Source organism: Conger conger, chromosome 17, assembly GCF_963514075.1.
Source record: "Conger conger chromosome 17, fConCon1.1, whole genome shotgun sequence".
Classification (NCBI taxonomy): domain Eukaryota; kingdom Metazoa; phylum Chordata; class Actinopteri; order Anguilliformes; family Congridae; genus Conger; species Conger conger.
The window spans coordinates 17,956,559-17,984,476 of NC_083776.1; the positions used below are offsets into that span (position 1 = coordinate 17,956,559).

The following is a 27,918-nucleotide window of genomic DNA, read 5'->3' on the forward strand; positions in this document are numbered from 1 at the left end:
ATTTGATTCACGGTTACATAAGATGGTTACACAAGTTCCATTACTTCTGCCAAGATGCATGGAGATTCTCTCACATTTATAGTGCCATCTACCACGCATGCACACAGACTTGGAGAATAACTACGCACACTCACATCACGTTTATTTCAAACGGGTGTGTAGGTACGAGCAAACTGAATATATGTAGGCAGCGCTGGACAGGGGTAAGGTATTTCAAAACCACCAAACCAACGCTCCTTATTTAATTCTCCTCATCTTGTGAATTTACACTTCGTGGTTATAAATACGAAGCCTCATAACAGAGACGTCATTCAGCTGATCTCTTGCCTTCAGAGGTCAGTCAGGGCAGTGTCAGGAAGGAAAAAGCACAACATTAATCACGAGGAAAAACACTCCAACAACACACCCGGTGTTACAGCACCAGAGAGACGCTGCCACAAATGCCAACTGAGATTTTATACCCAATACCCAACGGGCCCCTCTGCGGGGAATTACACCTCTGAGATAACGACGCGGGTGTTTGTGGGTGGGGAGAGGTAGAGGGAGGGGGTGTGAGTGGGGACAGGAGAAACACTGGGAAAGGGACAGATTTAAAAGGTGTCGCTGTGCAGCTTGTTAAAAAGCTCACATTATTGCCACTCAGGCATCAGAAACTCGGGTCCTGGTTCTGTAAAAAGCTAAATCCGAAGGTGAAGGCGTGCCCCAGTATGGACCAGTCTGGTTAAGAGATCGCCCCTTTCCCTCACAGTTAAGCCCACATCCGCACCCCAACCCTAACGGCAGCAGGATTACATAAACTAATTTACCTATTCACTTCCCTGTCTCTGATACTACAGTGGTTCTGCTCTCTCTCGCTCTCTCTCACACACGCACACACACACACACACTGCAGGGCTACTGCTCACACACACACACACACACACACACTGCAGGGGTACTGCACACACGCACACATACACTGCAGGGGTACAGCTCTCTCACACACACCCAGACACACACACACACTGCAGGGGTACTGTACACACACACACACACTCACACACTCACACACACTGCAGGGGTACTGCTCACACTCACACGCTGCAGTGGAGCTGCAGCAGGTAAATATTTAACCAGCTCCAGCCTCAGTGTGCCAGAGCTCCCTCAGACTCCCACACCAGCAGCCCAGGGGAAAACAGGGCAAATCTGTCCCAGGACCATGCAGTTAAACCCAGGGAGCTTGGCTCCCAGCTCCACGGCTGCGGGTTTGACTCCCGTGTGGCACTGGAGCCCTCAGGGTGACCTGGCTCCATTACAGACCAGGCTGTACAAACGCACTGCATGTAAAATGTCGTCTGCGTAAGCTATTCCGACAGGAGCATCAGCAGAATGGCAGGAATGTAATGTAAAGCAATGTGAGAGAGACGTAAGACAATGCCGCACACTCGCGCCTCAATGCTGCCATCTAGGGGCCGTAAGGTGGCAGTGCTCTCCTACAGGGCTACCTGCACACACTGCTGCTCCCAAGCGCAACACATCAAGCAAGTGCAGCAGTCTTAGTCACTGAGGGTGGCAAAAATCACTCCTCTTTAACCAGGACACTGACAATGCAGCTGTGCTAAAGCCTAATTACAGGCAACCAAACCGGTCAGGCAACTCAATGTACGCTGGGATTATTTTCTCAAATTGTACATCCATGTCCTAAAATATCACACAACAAACTTCAAACGCACAATTCAGTCGATATTGTCAAGCATCTGGCAGCTTGTTATAACATGTAAAATAATAATGATGATATTATATCATTTTACGATATTAACTTTTACGATAATTATGATATCATACGTTAAAGTGCCCAGTTTTGTTATAAAATAACACTGTTCACAGTACGACAGTATACCTGCAATAAACTACGTTCTATGTCCATCAGTCACACGTCCAACGACATGCAGGTTAGGGACTACAGACAAAAATGATTATGAGCTCATTGATTAGTGTGCACTGTCCCAGGTAAATAAAATAATTAATAAATAAAAGGGTATTTATTACGCTGGTACAGCAGAGTTATTACTCCATGACAGACTGAGAAGTTCCAGAGGCTCTGTGAACAGGCAGCCGCAATGCAGAGACAACTTCCCTCCTTCTGTTTCTAGTCTGACCTTTGGCACCTGAAGACATATTCTCTATTCTGCTGTACTGTGTTCAATTCTATTCGATTGGAAAGAGAAGCTGTGGCTATTTTCTGCAGTGTTAGCGTCACGGGATGTAGTTCTTCTTTGTGTGGCTTATGTGTGCTCATACGTTCGGTGTGAACCCTGAAGTAGATCGAGCTCACGGGCAGCGGGGACGTCAGCCGGCTGCACTTCCTGTTTACAGGGTGCAGGACTGCGGTGTGGAGGTGCCTTGGTTTTGTAAGCGTTAAATGGACTACACTTATATAGCGCCTTTTTCCGAAGCACTTTACAATGAATGCCTTCCATTCGTACACACTCATTCACCAACGGCGAAGGCGCCAGCCAGCTGGACAGGAGCAGTTGGGGGTTAGGCATTTTGCTCAGGGACACTTCGACACACCCAGGGCGGGGGATCGAACCGGCAACTCTCTGACTACCAGACGACCGTTGTTACCGGCTGAGCTAATGTCAGTAATATGGCTTTACTCTATATGATCCATATGCTCCAAACACGCTTATCCAAGGGTAACAGGAGTATTGGTCTTATGCGAGCACCCACGCAGCGTACAGCACTGTGAACCCAGAGAACCCCTGCCGCAGAGTGGCCAACCACTGCAGCACCGAGTCTTCCCTGAGCCAGCAGACGTTACAGCTCCAGAAAGACATTAAACTGGATCGCATCATCCCGGTGGGTGATATTAAAAACAGAGGTCTGCAGCTGTTTTACTTGAGATTGTATTCATGTGTCATTTGTTTTGTGCTTTTGTATTGTACTGAATTTTATGTTGTAATCGTTGCTTGCTCCTCCCTTGGCCAGGACTCCCTTGTAAAAGAGAACCATTTCAGTGGGACTCACCTAGTTAAATAAAAGAGAAATGAAATTTTTAAAACTGCAAACGGCCACTAGAGGGCAGCAGAGACAAGCGCACCACCGTGCGGGGTGAGGGAGGCATTGTGCTGAGTCAGCGCTGAAGTGGCCACAGAAGACATCCCCCATCCCAACGAACTCATTCACCCCACAAACACACGCCAGCAACCTCACTGAGCCCCAAACACACGCCGGCAACCTCACTGAGCCCCAAACACACGCCAGCAACCTCACTGAGCCCAAAACACACGCCGGCAACCTCACTGAGCCCCAAACACACACCGGCAACCTCACTGAGCCCCAAACACACGCCGGCAACCTCACTGAGCCCCAAACACACGCCGGCAACCTCACTGAGCCCCAAACACACGCCGGCAACCTCACTGAGCCCCAAACAGACACCAGCAACCTCACTGAGCCCCAAATACACACCGGCAACCTCACTGAGCCCCAAACACACGCCGGCAACCTCACTGAGCCCCAAACACACACCGGCAACCTCACTGAGCCCCAAACACACGCCGGCAACCTCACTGAGCCCCAAACACACGCCGGCAACCTCACTGAGCCCCAAACACACGCCGGCAACCTCACTGAGCCCCAAACAGACACCAGCAACCTCACTGAGCCCCAAATACACACCGGCAACCTCACTGAGCCCCAAACACACGCCGGCAACCTCACTGAGCCCCAAACACACGCCGGCAACCTCACTGAGCCCCAAACACACGCCGGCAACCTCACTGAGCCCCAAAAACACACCGGCAACCTCACTGAGCCCCAAACACAGGCCGGCAACCTCACTGAGCCCCAAACACATGCCAGCAACCTCAACACCGCCATTCAGTCAGCTAAAAATCTCTAGCCTGCACTACGCACCATGCTTGTGAAAGAACAAACTGGTTGTATGGCATTTAATGGTAAATGGTAAATGGTTGGCATTTATATAGCACCTGTATCCAAAGCGCTGTACAATTGATGCTTCTCATTCACCTATTCATACACACACTCACACACCGAAGGCGATTGGCTGCCATGCAAGGCACCGACTAGCTCGTCAGGAGCATTTGGGGTTAGGTGTCTTGCTCAGGGACACGTCGACACAGCCCGGACCGGGGAATCGAACTGGCAACCCTCCGACTGCCAGACGACTGCTCTTACTGTCAGAGCCATGCCGCCCCCATATAAGGCAGGTACTTGCAGAGTGCGTGTTGTGGTTAAGGCAGGTACTTGAAGAGTATATGTTGTGGTTAAGGCAGGTACTTGCAGGGTGTGTGTTTTGGTTAAGGCAGGTACCTGAAGGGTATGTGTTGTGGTTAAGCTGAGCTCCTTAAGCAAATACATAGTGATGAAAATAAGGATTAGTAAATACGCAGTGTAACCTGACACTACACACACATGAATGAGCACTGGGGCTTGCTAAGCATGACAGAACGGGCTCCTGTCTCCGGTTACACGGCTACAGGCTGAATGAATGGCCTGTGTAGACAGGAGAGAAAGTTCTACATCAATACTGCATGACTGCCACTCAACCGGTACCGTCCTCTTACACACCAGAAAACATGAGAGGACTGCTGTGTGCGCGCGCGTGTGCGTGTGTGTGTGTGTGAGAGAGAGTGTGCGTGTGTGTGTCAGAGGGAGAGTGTACGTGTGTGTGAGAGTGTGCGTGTATGTGTGTAAGAGAAAAGTGTGTGTGTGTGTGCGAGACAGAGTGAGAGAGAAACAGCATGTGTGTGTGTGTGTGTGTGTGTGTGTGTGTGTGTGTGTGTGTGTGAGAGAGAGAGAGAGAGAGAGAGAGAGAGAGAGAGAGAGAGAGAGAGAGAGAGAGAGAGAGAGAGAGAGAGAGAGAGAGAGAGAGAGAGAGAGAGTGCGTGTGTGTATGTGTGTGCATGTGTCGGGGAGTGGGCAAGTAAAAGAGTGTGTGGTTATCCATTATATACTTGCCTGGTGCATGACACACAAATGTATCAATTTCTCACTAATTTCATACCGTGAATATAAAAACCAAGGAAAATTTCCCAGGTGATCTGACTCAAGCCTGCGTGCCGAGCAGCACCATCACCTTCAGGACCAGAAACATGTCTCCCATAAAAAACAACACTGCCAATGTGGCAGCAGGCCAAGGACTTCAGAAACACCCATGCCTAAAGTCAATCACCAAGTCAGCACAGTTGGGAGGAAAAGACAGAGAGAGAGAGAGACAGGGCAGGTGAGTTTGAAGCACACAGATAGATGTAGAGAGAGAAAGGGCAGGTGAGTGTGGAGCACAGATAGATGTAGAGAGAGACAGGACAGGTGAGTGTGGAAGACACAGATAGATGTAGAGAGAGAAAGGGCAGGTGAGTGCGGAGCACACAGATAGATGTAGAGACAGACAGGACAGGTGAGTGTGGAGCACACAGATAGATGTAGAGAGAGACAGGACAGGTGAGTGTGGAGCACACAGATGGATGTAGAGAGAGAGGGAGGCGAGTAGTGAGCACAGTAGTGCTGGATTGTGCAGATGCGTAATGAAAAGGGGTTTTATCAGGGAGGCCCTCACAGGTCAGACACACTGAAACTGGCACAGCACCTGTAGACACGCACGCCAGCTCGGGCCAACCTGGTAAATGGAGTGCATTTACAAACCTTTTTTTCCCCAAAAGTGCTTTACAATTAATGCCTCTCATTTACCCGTTCACACACACACGCACGCAAGCACAAGCGACTGAGGGAAGAGAAGACGTTCGGGCCGTGGAATGGCTGGTTTTGTTTTCAGGAGCGATGGGATTCAGCCGGGCTCTCTCTCCTCACGTTCTAACTGACATTTCTGACAAAAATGAGTCATAAACACACTGCTTATAGGGCACTGAAAACACGTCTGAAGTGTTTTCAAAAACACTGTTATACAAATATGAAAAAATGCATCTGCATTTGCTTGGAGCCCTTTCATTTTCTCTTTGAAGCTCAATATCTCAAAAGCACTCAGAAGGCAGATTCTGAATCAGTGAATTCCGAGGCCATGACCTGTTGAGCCCTGTGGAGTAGCCAGCAGAAGGTCAGCCTGCAGAGGGTCACTCTCTCCACCCTAAACGCTGGGTCCGCTCCCCAGGCTCAGAGCCCTCAGGCTGCTGCACGGGGTGCGAACGGAGGTCGCTCTCCCCCGCATTGCGCAACGCCTCCCTCGCCCCCCGGAGGCTGAATTCCACAGGTACGCAACAGGCGCCGACAGTTTCGTTATGTCAACGGCACGGCCTGCGGAGACGCGGGGGAGTTCCAGCGCGTACATGCCCCTCCGGAGCCTCGCTGCGCCTCCCTGCGCCTCCCTGGTGTTCCCGCTGGGGGTTGGGACCCAGGCCAGAGGGAGAGAGCCATTCTGCAGGGCTGTCTGTCAACCAGGGAAAACTAATCAACAGGCTACACTGATGACTGCTGTTTATAGAGAAGCACGGCTAAAAAAAGGACCTGGCGAATCGACTGGGCGCCAGCTCAAAGCCACCTGGGCCCTAATGGTGCTGGCGTTGCAGACACACCACGCACAGACACCACGCAGAGACACCACGCAGAGACACCACGCAGACACACCACGCAGAGACACACCACGCAGAGACACACCACGCAGAGACACACCACGCAGACACACCACGCAGAGACACCACGCAGAGACACCACGCAGACACACCACGCACACACACCACGCACACACACCACGCACACACACCACGCACACACACCACGCAGAGACACCACGCAGAGACACCACGCAGAGACACCACGCACACACACCATGCAGGCCAGAAATCGGCTCTGAAGGAGATGGGGTGCACGCTAAAAGAAAGAGCCATAAAGCCTACTGACTGATTAACCATCACCCGCTCTGAGAGAGACCGAGCAAATTAAAATCTAAACCACACAGCAAGGTAAAGGGGGTAAAGCACCATCCAATACAAGACAGGTCAATGTGCACTTTACAACAGAGCATCAATTACCTGATAAAAAAAACCCCTGACAAGTGCTTTTAGGGAAGGAATGTGGTAAGTAATAACGACTAACCCAAGCCATGAATCACCCTGATAAAGATCTCCAATAAAACGTGTGGCATTCATCCCGTATTATGTTCTGCTTATGCCATATTCACAATCTGGCAGAGGAAGTGCCAGGTGAGGCAGCATGCTCAGCAAAAAAAGCACTAAATATAAATGAACCAAGGAGTTCACATCTACCCTAAAAATCAAATCAAATAAGATTGTGCACCACATTTTTGGATGAGTTGACGAGTAGCAGTCCACTGGATCACCGACCCATCGCATTCGAACAGAGGGGATCCTCAGGTTTTATGAACAGCTCCCTGCCACTCTGAACGCAAACTTCCAGATAGGAGACGAGGGAAGGAAAGAGCAGGATTGGGACGCACCCCAGGAAGTGATCTGAGACCTACAGCAGGAAGTGACCCATGACCTGTGACCTGCAGCAGGAAATGACCTGTGACAGCTACTCCACATAGGGGAGACTTCACTGCTCAACTCTTTCTCTTACCTATCCTGCAGGAACAGGCAAATGAAGAGGCCCAGTGGGCAGAATACAATCTACACCTCTAATGTTCCTCCTGTACAGCTGAACATTCAAATACCCGTACGCCCGCACATACATCATCGCCCCCCTCGGAGACCGGCAGCCATTTCAATGTACCGTACCGGCACTGACTTTGCATTCATACCAGTAATAACAGCCTCGTGTGGCGCTCTTAAAACTTTACAGGCACTTCCACTTCCCTAGTGAGCTAGACTCCCAAACTGGGCTTGTGCCAGCTACCTAAGCTATTAATGCTACATTAAAGGGTTTAACCCACAAAGAATGTAAACTACTCTGTGTTCAAAGCCATTTCCACAAGGACTAATGACGCTAATCTGGCTTGTGCATCCCAACTCAGCTCTGAAGTAGCCTTGGCTCGCTTTTAATAAAGTAAGCCAAGCTTAAAGAAGCTAAGCGTCTAGACTCACTTTTAAGAAAGTAGCCTAAGCTTACTTTTAAGACAGGACTAAGAGGGAACTGCTCCAATCGATCTTGCATGACAGCAATGTAGCTGTTTCAAAATGTCTCTGTCACTAACAAAACATGATCCTGGATGGAAGCAGTAAATGCAGAAAGAATTTGCTGCAAGGTAGATATTTCCTGGTTGAATAAAAATGTACCATTTCACTGGAGAAACAAACAGATCTTACTCACAGGTCTTAGGCTAGTGGCTAAGGTGCTTGACCTGGAAGTTGGTGGTTCAAGCCCCGGTGTAGCCACAATATGATCCGTGCAGCTGTTGGGCCCTTGAGCAAGGCCCTTAACCCCACATTGCCTGAGGGGGGATTGTCCCCTGCTTAGTCTGATCAACTGAAAGTCGCTTTGGATAAAAGCACCAGCTAAATAGCTGTAATGTAATGAGGGGTATTTCTCATTGTGCTGCATATCTTCTGAAATGGCACCACTTCCCTACAGCTTAGGCATGAAACTGAACGGACTGAGAGGCAGGTGTTCACATTTACAATGTATTACAGCGTTCATCTGACAGCAAACAGTACAGAATACAAGCCAGACAATCCTGGACATTTATAGTGCTATTACACTCAATTTGTTTGTATTTGTTAAGCATATCCATCGTATCATGCTTTGCTTCAAACCTGAGGAACCACAGACTTATTTAGTATACGTGAACTAGATGTTCAAGGCTGTAGATAACTGATATTTCATGCAAATTGTACCTTATCCAACCCATGTTCTGTAGTTGTTACCATGACCTTTGGTAAGTGCTTACTGCATGCCTATTGAGCACAAAATGGCTGAATGAGCCAGGGAACCTCACAGAACAGGCTCTATGCTTTACAGGCTCCAGCATTGCAGGTCAGCTGCGAATCTCATATTTACTCAGTCGGTTTTGAGGCGACAACCTCGGCTATGAATTAAACACAAGCCCCAGGGCCCTGACACCGACACTCCCAGATAGAGGTAAACTGGTTCTGACTGCGTCAGGCACCCAACGTTCGGTGTTCAACTACACTCCCAGATAGAGGTAGACTGGTTCTGACTGCGTCAGGCACCCAACGTTCGGTGTTCAACTACACTCCCAGATAGAGGTAAACTGGTTCTGACTGCGTCAGGCACCCAACGTTCGGTGTTCAACTACACTCCCAGATAGAGGTAGACTGGTTCTGACTGCGTCAGGCACCCAACGTTCGGTGTTCAACTACACTCCCAGATAGAGGTAAACTGGTTCTGACTGCGTCAGGCACCCAACTTTCGGTGTTCAACTACACTCCCAGATAGAGGTAAACTGGTTCTGACTGCGTCAGGCACCCAACTTTCGGTGTTCAACTACACTCCCAGATAGAGGTAAACTGTTTCTGACTGGTTCTGACTGGTTCTGACTGGTTCTGACTGGTTCTGACTGAGTCAGGCACCCAACGCTCAGTGTTCGACAGCAGAGCGCAGGAGGAAGATCTCACCTGACAGGAAGGAACAGACCGCTGCAAAAATCTCAGCTACGAAAGTCAGGCCAGCCGATTCCCCCGTCCACTGTTAAGACTGACAGAGCTTAACGGTCTCTTCTCAAGCTCAGACGATAAGCCTATAAGAACGCATGAAAGCCACTGCAGAATCCCTGCTCTCCCGTGTTGGAGTGGAAATGCACTATAATGGTTGAGAATCTGGGCTTGAAATTCCACAGCCGTACTCGATTCGATTGGTTCTGTTCCCACGAGGGGCTCCGCCAACAAGCAAAGCACTTAACTGCAACTGCTTCTGTAAATATCCAGCTGACAGCTGCATAAATGGATTGTATGTAAAAACAGTGTAAGCTGTGTTAGTCACAGAGGGAAAGAGCGTCTGCTAAATGCCCAAAATGTGGCAGGACAGGCACTCACACAACAGAAGTCAGGCATTCAACAGGTATCATTCCTGGGACATCTAACAGGGAGGGGGACAAAAACGCAGCTAAACAAGCTCGCCTCCACAAACTAACAATGTGACGATTGGTCTTCATGGCATCCGTGACTACAGGTCTTTGTGGCTTTTGGGGCTACAGGTCCTTGTGGCTTTTGGGGCTACAGGTCTTTGTGGCTTTTGGGGCTACAGGTCTTTGTGGCTTTTGGGGCTACAGGTCTTTGTGGCTTTTGGGGCTACAGGTCTTTGTGGCTTTTGGGGCTACAGGTCTTTGTGGCTTTTGGGGCAATAGGTCTTTGTGTCTTTGGGGCTACAGGTCTTTCTGGCTTTTGGGGCAATAGGTCTTTGTGTCTTTGGGGCTACAGGTCTTTCTGGCTTTTGGGGCTACAGGTCTTCATGTACTGGAGCAGTTTACTTCCGGGACGCCCGACAAACAAAAAAGCACTGAAAGAAGTGCAGGGCCAGTGTGTGTCTGCGGGCAGTGGCCCTGCAGTGTTACCACACCAGTGCTCACGCTTCTGTCAAACGTCGTTCAGCGCTTGGCTAGGACTCTAAATGTGTAGTGTGGTCTACGCTCTAGAGCCTGATTCATACCTCTGTCGATTGACAAAAATTACACATTTTCGACTGCAGAAAGTGAGTGAGTGGGTGAGTCAGTGAATGAGTGAGTGAACCACCAACCTTCCAGGTCCCAGTCATGTACCTTAGCCAGCATGGGGAAGTTAAAAAGACAAGTCTGCTGCAGAATGCTGGTTAGGGCAGACTGACAGACTTAAGGGGGGAGTGTACTGGATAAAAAGGCAAACTCGGCCAAACTTTAACCACAGCGGAGCACAGTGGTTCAAACAAACACGTGTATACTCATTGCAGCTTCTTACTGTTTGTAGAGGAATTTGGAAAATCATGTGAACAGGGGGGCCCGTCTCTCCTCAAAACTATAATGATTTATTAGTATCATGGACTCCTTTCGTCTCATAAGCTCCCATCCCCAGCAAAATGATACATGACAGGAGTCCTGTGTGTTTTCTGTCTAGATATAAAGATAGTTTAATAGTTTCAGAGCACTACAAATGCTTGTACTTCCCTCCATGATCTCAAAATAAATCTTGACCAAGACTGAAGTCTGCGTAGGCCCGAATTCATCTGCACTGAATGAATCCTCGACACCATTAATTTAGTGACAGTCTGAGGCAGAGGCGGGCCCGGAATCAGATTCTGTGACCGTGGTGACCACAAAATTAACAACGTTTGCTGCGTCGAAAATAAAAAAGGGCAGACAAATGGATGCAGATTATTTCAACATTCAAATCAAGCGAGGAGATGGGACGCAGCCAATGGAGCCACCTATGTGACATCATAGACCAATCACAGACTGTTACCACGTTTACGTCGGCGCGCAAACAGCTCGTTCAGCCAGGATGTGCGCACTGCAGAGGGACAAAGTCAATGCGACGTTTATATTTTCTCCACAGACATGTCATTTTACATTTTGTTCATATGAACAAGCTGAAGGTCATTTCTGCAGTAAGTACCCAAACCCCTAAAGCTGGGGCAAGGCGAAAGAGGGGTTCAACTGCAAACCAGGTTAATATTTCAACATAAGTAAATATATGATTACAGTTAAACAGAATCGTGTCAGTGGACACCATGCAGAGTATCCCCTCATGTATTGCACTCAGAACCACTTTGCTTGCACACGCACATGTACATTTCAGGCGTTTAAGCAGATGCACTTATCCAGAAAGGTTTACATTAGATAGCCATAGGCCTGCATTTGGACGTACGAACCGGATATTATGAAGCTGGATATTTTGCTGAAGCAGTTCAGGTCAAGTACCGCCGAGGACTCCAACAGCACTGCATCAACCACCCAACTTTATACGAGGCCTGTCCAAAAGGGTGAGAGCGAAATCGTTTCCTCTCCTCTCTCTTTCCACAGCACGGATTAACTACAGAGATGATCCACCTGCTCTCCACACGCACACACACACAGTGTGTACAACTACTACCGCTGCCAAAAGCAGATTACTTGAAAAAAAGGCAAACATGAGATAAGCATCTAACTATACAGGGCCAGCCAGGCAAAAAAAACATAAAACAAACAAACACACGCCACCCCCCCCCACCCCAGTGCAGTAGAGCAGCGTTTCTGCAGAGTCAGGCTGGCGTCCAGCGCATTTCACACATTCAGGTCAAAATCAAACCAGCTCTTAAAACATGCATCTAAACAATGAATCACACTAAACCAGTACAAGCAATAGCAGCCTCATTTTGGGTTTGCAGCGTTACCATATCTGAACGTCTGCTGCATACAAAAGATTCAGACATCTGGCATTACATTTCTAACATGCATACGGGTTTGCCGCGGTACAGTTCCCACGTGCCGTAAATGAAAGCCCTGACATCTGTTCAAGATGACAAACAGTAGCTACTCTTAGCTGACGTTATTGCGCAAAAATTCAAATTATTTTCTGTTCGCCGCTAATGTTATCTAACAGTTAGTACAAGATAGTACACATCAAACAAAAATGGCCGCTAATAGGGAAAACGCAGAGAGAACTAAAATTATTTGGCTGTTATAATGCACTTTAATCAATGTAGTATTTGTTCTTGCCTTTAAAAAATGAATCACAAGTAAGCCACGAATCAGCGAGCTGGCATTGTTAGACCTAAGTCGCATCCATTTGTATTAAAAATGCGTTGGAGGCAAACTAATCGGAATGTTAATTTAAAATCGTTCAGCAGTAACGGTTTGCTGCAAACATAGTTTGCCGTGAACGTTCGCCTTCTTGAACGCACGTCTGGGCTGTTCCAGTGTGGTCAGCTCAGGGGTCGGCAACCCTGGTCCTGGAGAGCTGCAGGGTGTGCTGCTTTTTGTTTTCACCTTAATATCAGCAACCGATTCAGACCCAAGAAACCAGGTGAGGTGAGTTAACTGCTTAATCAACTGCTTTAATTGTTCAATTAAGTGCTGAGTAACAACGAAAGCCAGCACGCCCTCCGGCTGTGCCGACCCCTGGGTTAGCTGAACGGTACGTCACCCACCAGCCGACTGTGGTGGGCTCCAGGTTTCCCAGTTTCCCACTGAACCCCGAAAGAACTGGCTTTCCAATAACATTCCTTACGAAGAGCGGCCACAGCACTGGCTCTTCACACTCTTACACTCATAAACGCCTGACAACTTAAGCAGACGCAGCTCTCTAAGCATGCAAAGCTACGGCAGGCTACTTCAGAAAGGCAGAGGATGACACACTGAAGGTGGGCTGTCCTCAGTGACGCAGAACCCACAGGGAATTCGGGAAGTCGTTCCATGCTGTCATCACATTTCTGTATTAAAGAGCAGCGGTCTGTGCGTGGCGAGCGCCGTTCTGAGCGCATGTTTTTCACCGGGCAGTTCCCTTCACAGAGGAGCGGCGCACAGAAACATGGCCGCCGTCGAGACAAAGCCCCGGAGCAGCGCTGGGAAAAGCGCTGATCCCACTAATCCATACGGAGCGCGAGGTTGTGTGAGGACAGCGGGGGGAAGCTTCCCAGTACAGGGGCCGACAGTGTGGCCCCAAGACTCAGGCCAGTGTGGCCCCAGAGAAGACCAGCGTGGCCCCAGAGAAGACCACGGTGGCCCCAGAGAAGACCAGGGTGGTCCCCAAAGATAGCACAGTGTGGCTCCATGACTCAGGCCAGTGTGGCCCCCTGAGCAGACCACTGCGGCCCCAAGACAGCTCAGTGTGGCCCCAGACACAGCCCAGTGTGGCCCCCAAACACAGCACAGTGTGGCCCTAAGACACAAGCATATGCGGCCCCCTGAGCAGTGTGGCCCCCAAAGCAGACCAGTGTGGCCCCAGACACAGCCCAGTTCCATTGTTAAACCTGGCTTGAATGAGAGGGGTGGAAATGAGTGAAGCAGAGCTGCAGAAATCAATGTGTGATTATTCCAGACTCCCACAGAGAGCTGCGCATTCCCAGCTGTGGCCTACAGCATCCATTAGAGCCTAATTAGCCTGTCTGAGAGATGAGCTCAATATCACACCCAAGGTCCTCAGTGAATCCCCCCTCCCCCGCCTCTTGTAACATTCCACCCAAACGATTTTGACTGGACGGTACCATGGTCGATGGTGGAGGGGGTGGTGGTAACTCCTTAATTGAAAGTGAAAGCAATAAATACATAATAATAATTTACCTGTGACCATGCACCTGTACACACCCCTATACCAAGGCTCGATGAACCCTGCATCCATCGCCATCGGCCAGGACAACCGACAGTACGCACACGCGTGTGCCTGTAGGCGTGCACACTGCATACCAGCGGCACACACGGTCATTATCTCTCTGTCACGCCGCAACATACGGCTGCCACAAACCCACAGAGACTTCAGCTGGCCTCTCCGGCATCTGTTCTGCACTGTTAATGGAGTAGCTAAGTGATAGGCTTGAGGAGACACTCCTGCCCCCCGCTCCCTGCCCACTGCCCCCCAACCCCCTTAAAGACAGCCAGAGAGCAGAGAAACCAGCATTAATCACAACCTGCCCTCACGGCTGTCCGTTTAAATGAAGAAGGACCAGTAATGACCCAGGACATTTACATTTACATTTACATTTGAGTCATTTGGCAGACGCTTTTAATCCAAAGCGACTTACAAGTGCACAGGTTCTACCATAAGTCAGAGCATCACATCCAGAAACTAGCAAAATACACAGGAAATGCTGTTCTAAACATAGTTGTCATCAGAAGTGCATTTTATTTTAATTTTTATTTATTTTTTCGGGGGGGGGGGGGGGGGGGGGTTAGACAAGGTTGGGATATCAGAAAGGAGGGGCAGGGGAAATCAGGAGGGAGGACTAAGGTAGAGTTTGAAAAGGTGGGTTTTGAGTCTGCGTCGAAATAGGGGGAGGGATTCTGCTGTTCTGACAGTGGTAGGCAAGTCATTCCACCACTGAGGAACCAGAACGGAAAACAGGCGTGAACGTGCAGCTCGACCGCCAGGTGTACGTAGAGAGGGAACCGTAAGGCGACCAGAGCTGGCAGACCGGAGTGGTCTAGCTGGGGAGTAGGGAGTGATCAAGGATTGTATGTAAGGTGGGGCAGTCCCCTTAGCAGCCTGAAATGCCAACACTAGGGCCTTGAAACGGATGCGTGCGGCAATAGGAAGCCAGTGGAGGCCAATGAGAAGCGGGTGACATGAGCCGACCTGGGCTGACTGGTGATCAGGCGGGCTGCAGCATTCTGGACCAGCTGGAGGGGCTTGATGGCACATGCTGGGAGACCGGCTAGGAGGGACAGCCACCGCCTCACCCTTCAAGCCATGAAAATGACTTCATCCAATGGGGACGCAGACCTCCCAAAACACAGGATCCCCGCATTACACAGAGCAACCTCCCAAAACACAGGGTCCCTGCATTACACAGAGCAACCTCCCAATACACAGGGTCCCTGCATTACAGAGTCACCTCCCAACACACAGGATCCCCACTGAACACAGAGTCACCTCCCAATACACAGAATCCCCACTGAACACAGAGCAACCTCCCAAAACACAGGATCCTGGATACTCATTCAGAGACACACTTATGCACAAAACCGTCCACACAAAAAGTCCTACCCAGATTTAGTACAGCCTAACCATGCCATCCACACTCACGCATATTACACGTTCCTCAGGGTAAACGCACACATGATCTTGGCTGCTGTCTTATTGTTTCAGCGGCGGTACAATCAGATGAGTGCAAGCTTTCAGTTTCAGCAGTCATATATTAATCATGCGCTGGCCTTTCTAACCAACCGTATTGCTCATGGGAATACTCCTTATTAGTCCATAAAGGGACTGTCAATACATCTTTGTGTAGTACAGGAGAGGATGTTCTTTCATTTAGAGCTGATTCAGCTTACAGAAACACTCCCAAGCTCTGCTGCCCCTCTCAAACTCCAATTCAAACACCTTACACACGCTATTGTACGACACTTACAATGACGAGAAACAGCAACCAGTTGTTTACCATTTCATTTCCAAATATACATATGTTTATAGCTCTGCTGTCTATTCAGTTTTGGCAGTTGGAGTTGCGCTGGTTATTTCTACTTGATGTCCTGGCTCCATTTCTTTGGACAAAAATTAAATAAAATGTAAGTGAAATGTAAACTGGATACCTTACCGGAAACTGTGTGCAACACGCGAAAAGTAGGCAGCATAGGCGTGCACACACACACACACACACACACACACACACAGACAGACACACAGACACACAGACACACAATGGCTGTTAAATGCCATAAACATGTAGTGTGCCGTACCATGGAGTTGGCTAGACAGGCTACGTGATAAAAGTGACCCGGGGTGACTGTAAACAGGATGATTTACTGAATCTGCTGAACCAGACGTGTGTTCAAGACTGCGAATGTTGAATATGTAGGTGAACCTTAGCTAACGTTGGCTAATGTTTGCTGTCTGGAACGCATGGCAGACAACATGTAAACTATACAAGAGTGGTTACAGTACATGACTAAGACCTGGAATGTTCGTAGTTCAAGACAACAGTCTGGCCACAGTAAGATGCTATTGGGCCCTTGAGCAAGGCCCTTAACCCTGCATTGCTTTGGGGGGGGGGGGGTCGGGGTAATCGACTGCAAGTCGCTCTTGAAGACTGCTCCACTCAGAAGCAAAGCACAGCTATGAAAAGCAGGCTTTCTGGGAAGTCTATAGCTCACGTGAGACTCAGTGCCTGACCCAAAAAAAAACTAAAGGCCCTGAGCAAGACGTGCCACAGTGTATGAAAAACTTTATTCAAATTCCTCTATCAGCTTCCTCAAAGCCAGCAATGCAGCAGATCAAGATGGCATTATTTTGTTGACATGTTGCAAAATGTCCAACCAACCCCTCAAAGGGGTTCACTTAGAAACATATTTAAGTGCAATGCTTATAAAATATGAATTTGTAGGTTATTGAGCATAAGTATTTTTCACAGTTCGTTAGTTCACCATGAAAAACACATATGCTCAATCCATACCATACTAGTGACTGGGGGGGGGCATTTTTCTACACAGTTCTTAATTGCCACATATTTCAAGATCAATGGTGTTACAGTTCAGAACCAAAGCCAAACACAAGGCTGGTTCATACCATGCATGAAAACAGAAAGTCTCAAAAGTAATCAAAAAACCACAACACTGTAACAACAGGGAGAGAAAGAGTTAAGGTGACAGACAGACATACTTTGAAGAATTTCCCATTACCTTGCATCACACTGCCGGGAATTCAACCGTTACCTCCTGAGACCTCAAACCAGGACCATACCTTCTGGCTTCCCTGAGCTCTACACAGCATTTCTCTCAACATAACATTACATTACATTATTGGCTTTTGGCAGACGCTCTTATCCAGAGCGACATACAGCTGATTAGACAAAGCAGGAGACAATGCATGTCCAAGTCATTTACCTTAACCACTACGCTACAGACCACCCCTAAGGGACATTCAATGAAATAAAAAATATTTTTACAGCAACATGTTTTTCTCATCCAAGACACTTGTATTATGTCAAAAAAAAAATGTAATACTAAACTTCTTTTCTCCTGGGTTTCAGGTTAATGCAATTGCGACGTCTGAATTCATATCATCGCACTGCCGGTCGAGCAATAACGAGGATGCCACTACAGTCCGTTTACTGACCATGACGAAGGAAAAAGGTTTTTTTTAATGTTTTTATTTATTTTTGTGCTGGGGGTTGGGTTGGAGAAAGAGGCAGACATGTCAGATCCCGTCGGGACGAGCCGGTGCGTTCACTGGGCTAACACGCGCCACAGGGGGTTTGTCTGATGCTGCCAAGATGACTGAAAATCAGCAGCATCATCCACAACTACGCACCTGCCTCGCAACAAGGCCTCCTGCCGACCGGTCAGTCCTACCAGCCATATATATATAATACATACAAAGCTATAAAACCATCATCTGTAAACTCCTATACAACACCAAAGCATATTCTGGAGTATACATACACATTCTCTCTCATACCTACGTACCAAAACAAACACAACAACAGCATGAGTACATTATGTCAATTCACATACATATTACACAGAAGCAACAGCTCCGCAGGGTGAGAAAGTGCAAGGTAGTGTAGTGGTTAAGGTAAATGACTGGGACACGCAAGGTCGGTGGTTCTAATCCCGGTGTAGCCACAATAAGATCCACACAGCCGTTGGCCCATTGCTCCAGGGGAGGATTGTCTCCTGATTAGTCTAATCAACTGTACGTCGCTCTGGATAAGAGCGTCTGCCAAAATGCCAATAATGTAATGTAATGTGAAAGGTCATTTCTTAACATTTAAGTCATGGAGAGGAACAGTGTAGCATGTAGTAAAAAGATGAAATGCGGTAGTCTATGTTTTCGATTTGGGAAGCTGCGTGTGATTCTGAAGGGGGGGGGGGGGGTTTGGACAGCCCACTGATGGTGCGTTCATTGCGCCAGGCCTCTGGGCGACCAGTGCAGTAACGTGATATAAACATTTCCGCGAATCTTCAAACGGGCACGCTTGGGTGAGCCCCTGCTATATTTAGAAGGCCAGCACTGCAATGCTCAGACCCTGACCCCTTAGAAACACGGGACTTCAAAGCAGCCAGCGGCTAAAATAACCACAAATAATGACTGGGGCCACAACCAATTTGCTCTTGAAGCAGAGCACTATTTAAGAAGAAGCTACACATGTAGACACTGGTGTGACAGTCAGTGCTGAGTCAGTGCTGGTGTGTGAGAGTCAGAGCAAATGTGAGTCAGTGCTGGTGTGTGAGAGTCAGAGCAGGTGTGAGTCAGTGCTGATGTGTGAGAGTCAGTGCAGATGTGAGTCCGTGCTGATGTGTGAGAGTCAGTGCAGGAATCAGTGCTGGTGTGCGAGAGTCAGAGCAGGTGTGAGAGTCAGCGCCCTTACCTGTCCTCCTCTCCGTCCACAGGCAGGCTCTTCAGGGGGAAAAGGCCGGCTGACACAGGTAAGGCGTTGGTGGCGTTTCCGTCCTGTGGCCCCAGAGAGGCGCCAGGCTCCAAGCCCTTTTCTGCGGCCGCCAGTTTGGGCAGGGAGAAAAGGGACGGGTGCTGGAAGAGCAGGCGCTGGGTGGCATCCTCCAGCTGGGTGGCAGTGAAGGAGGGCAGGCTGGCGTACAGGGCACTGGCGGGTAGCGGGGCACCCTGCCCCAGCCCGGCCCGGGTCAGGGGGTACGCTGGGTAACGGGGAGGCACGCTGGAGGCCACCTGGCTGGGCACAACCGGGGCAGAAGGGGGCTGAGTCCCGGCCGGCAGCTGCTGCTCCGGGAGGTGCTGCGGTTGGGCCACCTCCGAAACGTTGCCAGGCAACATCTGCGGGAGGGCAACGCCCTGGGAGGGCGGGGCGATCTGGGGGGAGGGGCCTTGCGCTTGCAGGTGTCCCTGGGGGAGGGGTTGAGCGGCGGGGGGCAGCTGCCCTTTCCCGGCAGTCTGGATGACGGGCTGGTGATGCGCATATTCGGGGGGCAGGCCAGCCCCCTGGGTCACGGGCATGACGTGCGCAGGGTTTGTTAGGGGGGGCTGCTGAGGGGGAGGGTACCCCATTGGTACGGGAGCTGCTGGCTGCACACCCGGGGGAGGGTAGCTCATCTGCTGGGGGGCGACGGTGGTCTTCGGTAGAGGGGTCATGACGTCCTGGGGCGGGGCTTGGGCGTAATCCAGGGCGGCTGAGGGCCCGCCCACCTCTCCGCTCCCCACACTCTCGCTGTAGTGGCTCAAGGTGCTGACAGAGCTCCCGCTCGTACTCTCCACCTCTGTGCATGCCACGGTCTCTGGCACGGCCTGCCGAGGGTTCTCAGCAGGGTGGACAGCAGCGGGGACAACAGGGGGGACGGCAAGGGGGACAGCAGGGGGCACAGGAGGGGGGGTGCTTTCTTTGTCGTAGTACTCGGTGCAAGTCCACCGGCCCTTCCGGAAGGGCTCCGAGCTGGAGTCCAGCTTCACCACCCTGAAGCGGGAGCTGGCTGCAGTGGGGGCCTGGGTCTGGGTCTGGGTCGGGCCTGGGGGGCCGAGGGTTGCTGGCACCGGCGCCATCGAGGAAGGGTGGTGGGCAGCACCCATTGCACCAGCCTGACCCCCAAGTGTGGCCCCTGTCATGGCAATGCCGACGCTCGTGTTCCCGCTTGGCTGCTGTGGTATCAGGGCTGCGGTTTGTCCACCGATCCCCGGCATACTAGCGCCGGTCGGGTTCACGGGGCCGGGAGAGACACCCCCACCACTGCTGCTGCTGCTCCCCAGGCAAGGACTCAACATGCTGGTGTTCCCAGCACCGAGACCGACGACGCCGATCTGGGCAGCTGCGGCTGTGGACAGCGATCCGACAGCCACCGGGGTTTGGGTCACAGGCACAGCTCCGCAAGCGTTCTCCAAAATGGCTCCCACGCTCACAGGTAACGTCTGGGCGACGCTGGGCAAGGCTCCGGACGGGCAGGGAACGGAAGCGGGAACGCTGGTGCCCCCTACCGGCCCTCCAGGGCTGGGCACAGGAGGGGGTGGCCCAGCTCCGGAGGGGGGGGTGGGCAGTTGGTGGTGTCCAAGGTGATGGTGGAGGCGATGATGATGATGGTGGTGATGGACAGTGCCGTTCACCATCGCACCCTGAGGCGGAGGGGGCTGTGGCTGTGGTTGTCCGAGGGGGTGCGGGGGCTGATTTGGGGAGACGGCACCTGGGGTCTCTGCATCATGCAAGTTGCTCAGAGTCTCTTCTGAAGAGCTCCTCTCTGGCCCTCCCATATCAGTGGCCCGGGACAACGACACGTCCAGGATCTCGGACGACGACAGATCCTCGGTGTGCGACTCGTCCAGATCGTCGTAACTCTCTGTGTCCTCCGCAATGCTATTGTTGGTGCTGACGGAGATCTGCGCCGGCGTTACGCTGGTGATCTGAAAACCACTCTTCTTTTTAATCTGCGCTCCAGTTGAAGGGATAGCCTGTGGCTGCATCTGGGACTGCGCGAGCAGGTTGAGACTGTGCGGAGGGTGCTGGGGCCCCGGAGAAGACGACCCGGCCGGGGGTGGGGGCTGCATCACCACGGGAGACTGGTAATCATCCGTCGGGACAAGATTGTTGCTAATGCTCGTACTTCCCACAGTTGTCAACGCGGAGACACCGCCGGTTCCGCTACCTCTTCTTGTAAATATTGCCGGGTGCGCCATCTTCCTAGTGCCAGATGGATCTCCTGCAGGCTCCGGATGATGCATTTTGTAAATTTCCAGAAGAAACGTAGTTCCGGACTGAGTTGTAAATACAGGTGACCAGTGCAGCTGTTATGACAGCGCCAGGACTGGCAGCCGGTAACGTTACCGTTCACCTAAATCTAACACCACCACAAAAATCCAATAATCGCTTCCGATATGAATTTAAGCCGCCGCCATTCAACTTTTTTTATTTGAAGGTATCCCCTCCGATATTACCCCGAACAGCCGTCGGAGTAAGAGTCTGCAGTACTTGCAAACGTAGCTCGTCAGCTAGCAAGCTAACAGTTAGCACCAGGCGCGCTTGTTCTTGCGAGTGCTCTTAAACCGAGCCCGACATTTCTTCACCTTAAATATTTCTATATAAGCGTTGTTGCAAATATCATTACAACACAAAAACTGCTAATAACACAAATCCGCCGCTAGTGCACCAAGAGACCACCTCCATCACTGCCAGGCGTTGAGTCGCATTATTTTTAAAAATCGCAAGCTAGCAAGCTAAATTAATTGAAACAGTCTGTGGGCGATGTACAGATAATCTCGGTAGAGCAGCTCCTTTAGTTTATCGTGCAGATAGTTTAATCCATCCCGTTATTCTTTTGCTTTAATCCAACGTTTGCTGTATCACCCTCTTCGCTTGAGCTCTCCCCAGCCACCGTCTTGTGGTGTTGCTAGCGAGCTGTGACGAGACGAAGGGGGAGGGAGGGCTCGCAAACATGGCGCCGGCGCATGCTCAATGGCACCGCGAAGCAGCCAGACATAAAGCAGTCTGAAAGAGACGTGAAGCCGAACAAAAACGAGCATCAGCGGATGAAACGGAAAGTGTCGAGAGGTAGTCGGATTTAAACGAGTTCCTAACGAAACACACCGATTCCAAACAGCAGCGCTCGACATTAATTTTGCGAGTCATACAGCATAGAACGTAGATATGGCGAAACGTGTAGCAAGTTGTTGAGATCTGTTAACAGTTCACTGATTATCAGGTTTGTTTTACATGACATGTATCACCGAGAGTGTTGCATAACAAGGATGAATCGTGAACATAATTTCATCCGCGCTAACTGCAGATAATGGGCGTTGTCCGTAGTCGCAATACCACATTGACGTTGGTATAATATCGTTACTGCTGTCAAAATAATCACCTAAAGTTTAAATTAACATTCAGCCATTTCAAGAAAAGCGAATTGTAAAAGTGTTACTACATTCACGGGAACGACTACAAAAACATTTTATTTTCGTTCAGCTTGCTAATAATGTCTCATTCCATGTCAATAAGATAACGAAAACAAACTTGTTTTCTACCAGTCTGCAGGCTATACGACACAAGGAATATTCCCATGAACATCCTAGAAACATGTGGTATTTATTATGTACTGTACTGCCGTTTTGAGTGAGCCATATGTTAAGAGTTTCACTTCTTTCAGCAAAATAAACTAAAAAGCACCTATATATATATTGTAGAAAAGGGGTAAACAGGGACATAGTAGGCGTATCCTCATCTCATTAGTTCTATATTTACAAAACAAAGGAGAAGCAAAGTGCGACCAGACCTTTCCACAGACAGAACAGAGCACCCAGACACATGGGTATAATACTGCAATAACAATATCCTTTATGCTCTGATTGTTACTGACGGCTGCACTTTCAGGCAAAAAGCAATTTCATTCACTGTCGTCCAGAGCCATTTCGGAGCCCCTCTGAGAACTAAAAAAAACATAGGTGTGAATATGCAGATCACAGGTAGTTATGCAGTCAGGAAAACTGCGTTTAAAAAATAAAGTACTACAAAGTACCACATTAATTCTCCATTTTCCAGTTTAAGAATCTTTAATCTCTCAGATATCACATTTAAAAAAAACATCAAACAGTACAAAAATGAGTTGTTTTTTTTTCTCATAAAAGTGTGCAATTTGTTTTTTTGAGAAACAAGTCCTCCCAAGACAGGGGACTCATTTTCCTCTCTCGTCTGCAGGGAGTGTGTTTCGTTTTTCAGTTCTTGCTCGAGGGCTTTCTCTTTTAACCACGTGTCACAGTTCTGCCGTCATGACAGCACAGTTCAGTGAGACGGGGGTTAAAATGTTCACACAGATCCGAGAAACATGACTGATCTCAGCCTGTAACAGACACCATCAAAAAACGATACTAACCATAACAACTGTAATAATATTTGTATAAAGTATATGTTTGATCATGGACTCATAACCAAGACATACATAGATAAAAGTAATAAAAAAACAGGCTCACTTAATTCTCAGCTTTACAGAGAGTGATCAACCTTGTTCAAACAAGCCACAATTGGGTCCAATATTTCAGTGAAAAAGAATGCTGTATTCATTTATTTTTTAACCTGCTACGAATGTCAAATTGAATTGCATTAATCCTGCATTTTATATGATCATAATAAGATAAAGATGAAAAAGAATTGCGTGCCAGTGCAGGAAAAATAAATATAAATAATTAACTGGATGAAAACTATTTTTCATTTAAATTGACAGATAAACATCTTGGAAATTAAGTCACATACAAATTACATTTTCATTGTTAAATGTGATCCAGTAGAGTTAAACGGCAGCCATTAATCATATATTCTGTTTATACTGTTTGGAATTGAGATAAAGATAACACAGTATAGCAAATGTTTAATTCTGTATTGTTTTAAAATCCCAGTAATGTCTTGGGTCAATTTTATCAGTTGCATATGTGCTAAAAAGTGAATGGAACACTTCATGGTTCAAGCCACAGGACCCAAAATGTTGGTGGATCAAACCGCGGTGTAGCCACAATAAGATCCCTTAACCCCACATTGTTCCAGGAGGATTGTGCCCTACTGGGATTGTCCCCTGCCTAGTCTAATCAACTGTAAGTCACTTTGGATAAAAGTGTCAGCTAAATAACTGTAATGTAACTGTAATGTCATATCAAATCTGCGAGAATCAGAGAGGATGTGGCTGCACACAGAGTGGGCGCAGGTCTTTCTGGGCCGGCTGCCTGTGTCCAGACCAGACAGTCAGACAGCCTGTACCCATGCATACAGATGACAGGGCGAGAGAGCCAGCAGGGCCAGCAGGGCCCGATCGCAATGTAAGCGTCTGGCACTGTCAGCAGCTTTAAATCACACTGGCACTCCACAACAAAAAAACACAGAGCACTATTGTGCTCCCGGAACAATAATGGTCAATTTATACACTGGAGTCTGCTCTCATTTTGTAAACACACATAAGCAGATATTAAATGAGCGTTAAAAAAAATCTAATCACACACACACACACCTATGGTGTTTTGTTCAGAGGTAATTCAGGCTTGAGAAAATGTCAACATCGTTTGAGGGAATGAGAGGATTTGGCAGTGTGCTGGAATTTGGAGTCTATTGTATGTGTGCTGAAGACTGGCTGAGACATGACATCCGTTTAAAAATAGAAACATCAACATGGACCGGTTATTCCCACTTTAAATATGTTGTGATTGGCATCAGCCTACACACAGCAAAGAAATTGCCGTCTTAACAACCGTATTTCGTTTTGTAATAAGATCTTTTTTCACTTAAGTTACAAGTGAAATTTTCTCACCCCGTTGGCAATTATTTATTTATTTTGTCACATTTAGACAAATAAATACGATTCTAAATATAAGAATAAGATACTTGTTAAGACAGACTTATTTGTAGTTTCTTTGCAGTGCAGTGTTTGAAGCCCAGTCCCAACAGGGGAATTCCTGAAACAATCAAGGCTTCCAAGGTAGTGAAGAGCGCTTCCAGCCAGACAAGTGCTTTTTTTCAGCTGGGTACCAGGTCCACAGTGTGGGGCTGCAACCGCGTTCATCCCGACTCAGGCCAATAGGAAGAACTGCCACTCAGCTGGAAAAGCAGGTTTATTTTTATTGGCCAGCCTTCCTAGCGGAAAATGTGGGTCTGTTGTGATTGTTCTTTAAATACCATGCCACCCCCCCCCCCCCCCCACACACACACACACACACTCATTCATAGGCTTTTCTTCATACAATCCTCTTCCAACACAGCCACAGCTACTGTTGGATCATTGGAAACTGTCCGCAAACCATAACAATGCAGAAACCTTGATTAAACATTGAAACATTGATAGCCTTTATATTGACATTCATAATGACGTTCAAAGGGACGTGGCCCATTGTATTAGATTGGAATTGTAGGTCCCGCAAATGTTTCAGTTCAGTTCGAAAAATAGAAATGTTTAAAATGCTATTTTAAACAAGAGCTACAAATAGAAAAAAAAGAAAATATTTGTCATTTTCTTTCTGTTTAAATACACAGGAATACATGTTTTGTACTGTAGGATAGTCTACCTACATACTGTCTATGTTCTCTGTGCAGTAAAAATGGTTTCTGCCTGAATGCCATCACATTTTCAGGTTTGTCAATTTACATATGCAGCTTCATTTTAGCATAGAAGAATCTTCCAGAATTGTAGCTTCCTGGTTCTGTATGGAATGAAAATCAAGTGTGTGGCAGAACATTTTGGGAGATGATATCATAATGACATTATTTGTCACTGAGGCTGTAGTGTGAGGTGAGTTGACCATCTTGCTCATGTAACTTAAATGTACTTGGGAACATTTGTTATAACATTACATTACATTATTGGCATTTGGCAGATGCTTTTATCCAGAGCAACGTACAGTTGATTAGACTAAGCAGGAGACAATCCTCCCCTGGAGCAATGCAGGGTTAAGGGCCTTGCTCAAGGGCCCAGCGGCTGTGCGGATCTTATTGTGGCTACACTGGGATTTGAACCACCGACCTTGCCTGTCCCAGTCATTTACCTCAACCACTATGCTACAGGCCCCCCGTACCTTATAAGGTACAAGGTACAAGATAAAGATCTCTCAGCTGCAGCATACTGTATCTGAGACTGTATGTGGCATAGATACAACTCTCGGGGTATTTCACGAAGCAGGATTAAGGAGTTCGCTGTATAGCTGTGCGGAATAAAACCCATATCCCTCCCAAATCTGGAACATGGACTGAAGTAAAAAGAGCTGTTCCAGGCTTTACTCAGTAATCCTGCTTTGTGAAACACCCCCCTGCTTAGCAGCCACAGGAATGCCTCCAGACCCTGTTCACCACAAAGCATGCCCGAATCCCAGGTTTGAAGCTTGCTAAGAAGGGGACGTATTAACCTAATTATTTGTCCTATTTGTCTTTTAATCAGATTTCCCTGCAAATCAGTTTTAGGAAAGTCATTATGATTGGAAATGGCTTTCAGAATAGAAATTCACATTTAGCTTTTGCGGGCCCAGTTTCCTCCAGTCGTACATGACAGATTTTGTTTTGGTTTTTTCATTGAGTTGGACAGCATCTAAACAACAGGCGTTGCCAAGCGTACAGTAGGTACAATTCATTCAGTGAAGAAATTATTTTCAGGACAATTGGGGAAGAAATTTCAATGCTAAAAGTCTATAACAAATGCCTTCTGAGTTCTATCTGCTTTGAGTCAGCCAGGAGCTAGAGGGTGAGATTGTGTACTTATGTGGACATCTGTGCGCTGTCTTTGACTCTGTGATATGCTGGATGTTACTTGTGCTGGAGAAGCAGATTGTCCCGGCCTCGCCTACTGGTGGAGAGGGCACAGGCACCTGGGTTGTGTTAATTAATCAGCCCAGGTGCGTAAAGTGTGCTCGCTTCCACAGTATGGGGTCAAGACTGGGTGATCACGGCAGAGTGGTTGGCTTGATTTGTTCAGTTTTTCACACAGCATATGAAAGAAACACGCAGCTGAAAAGCAATGGAGCTGACTGGCTGAAAGGTGACCAGCTCCGAGCAGCGAGCTGAAAAGCTGTTGCTTGGTTTTACTTTCTTTTGCCTTTTTTATTTTAGTTTATTGTGTTTATTTTTGCCTGGAACCCGTGAGAGGGAAGGGTGAAGACTTTTTATTTATTTTCTGTTGGTGTTGGCGTTCTTGCTTTCTCTTGCTCTCTCTCTCCATGTAGCAAACAACAGGGGAAATTCCGGAAGTGCCGCATCTCCATCCCAGGGGAGTCCACATGGCTATAAAATACATTTATAAAAATAAAATAAAATAATGTAAAAATAAAGTGTGTGACAGCTCACAACCTCCATTTTTGGCAAACCCCGCTCAAAGGGAGAAAGAGGTTTAGTTCCATGACCTGCCATGAGAATGCATTTATTTGACCTTTCACCCCTCAAATAAACATTGTGATCCCAGCCTAGCACAGCTGTGGAACTTGTAGCTTGGATCCATGATATCCATGGAAACCAACAGGACGGTAGATATTTGGAACCACTGCTTTATAGAGTTACTCATTTTTGACACTTCCATTTGAAAAGCTCTTGCAAACTGTAATTCAAAACAAATTCAATAGGATGAGACACAGCTTGACTTGGAGGGGGGGGGGGGTGCATTGTGTATTAAGTTAATTTGGCCAGCCCCATTGTTATTACGGAGTCATAATTAAACGAATAATTCCTTGCATTTATTATTCGCTTTTGTCATTCTCAAAGCACATTACAGTGATGAATTTGTCTCAAACCAACACCAACGTGCAGCATCCATCTGGGCAGCCATTTTGCACCAGAATGCTCACCACAGATCAAGTGGAGAGAACATTTCCTTTTTGTATTTCTCAGTTATTTAAACCCTGCATTTGGAGACTTGCGTCACATCACAAGCTCTCACTTTCATTGTTCTGTCATTCTTCCACTACAAAAAGTGAGCTGGCAGGTTCATAACCATGGGCGCTGAAAATGTTCAATAACCCAATAACGAGAATGGAAAAT

At 48.2% G+C, this 27,918-nt stretch overlaps 1 protein-coding gene across 1 annotated transcript in view; it reads right to left on the reverse strand.

Moving 5' to 3' along the window:
- Positions 1–21,816, reverse strand: part of LOC133117038 (TSC22 domain family protein 1-like) — a 38,986-nt gene extending 17,170 nt beyond the window's left edge. Inside the window, exon 1 of the mRNA XM_061227109.1 lies at positions 18,847–21,816. Coding sequence (XP_061083093.1) covers positions 18,847–21,155 — 2,309 coding nt within the window. The 5' untranslated portion in view covers positions 21,156–21,816. The remainder of the gene's footprint in view (positions 1–18,846) is intronic.
- Positions 21,817–27,918: the final 6,102 nt, after the last annotated feature.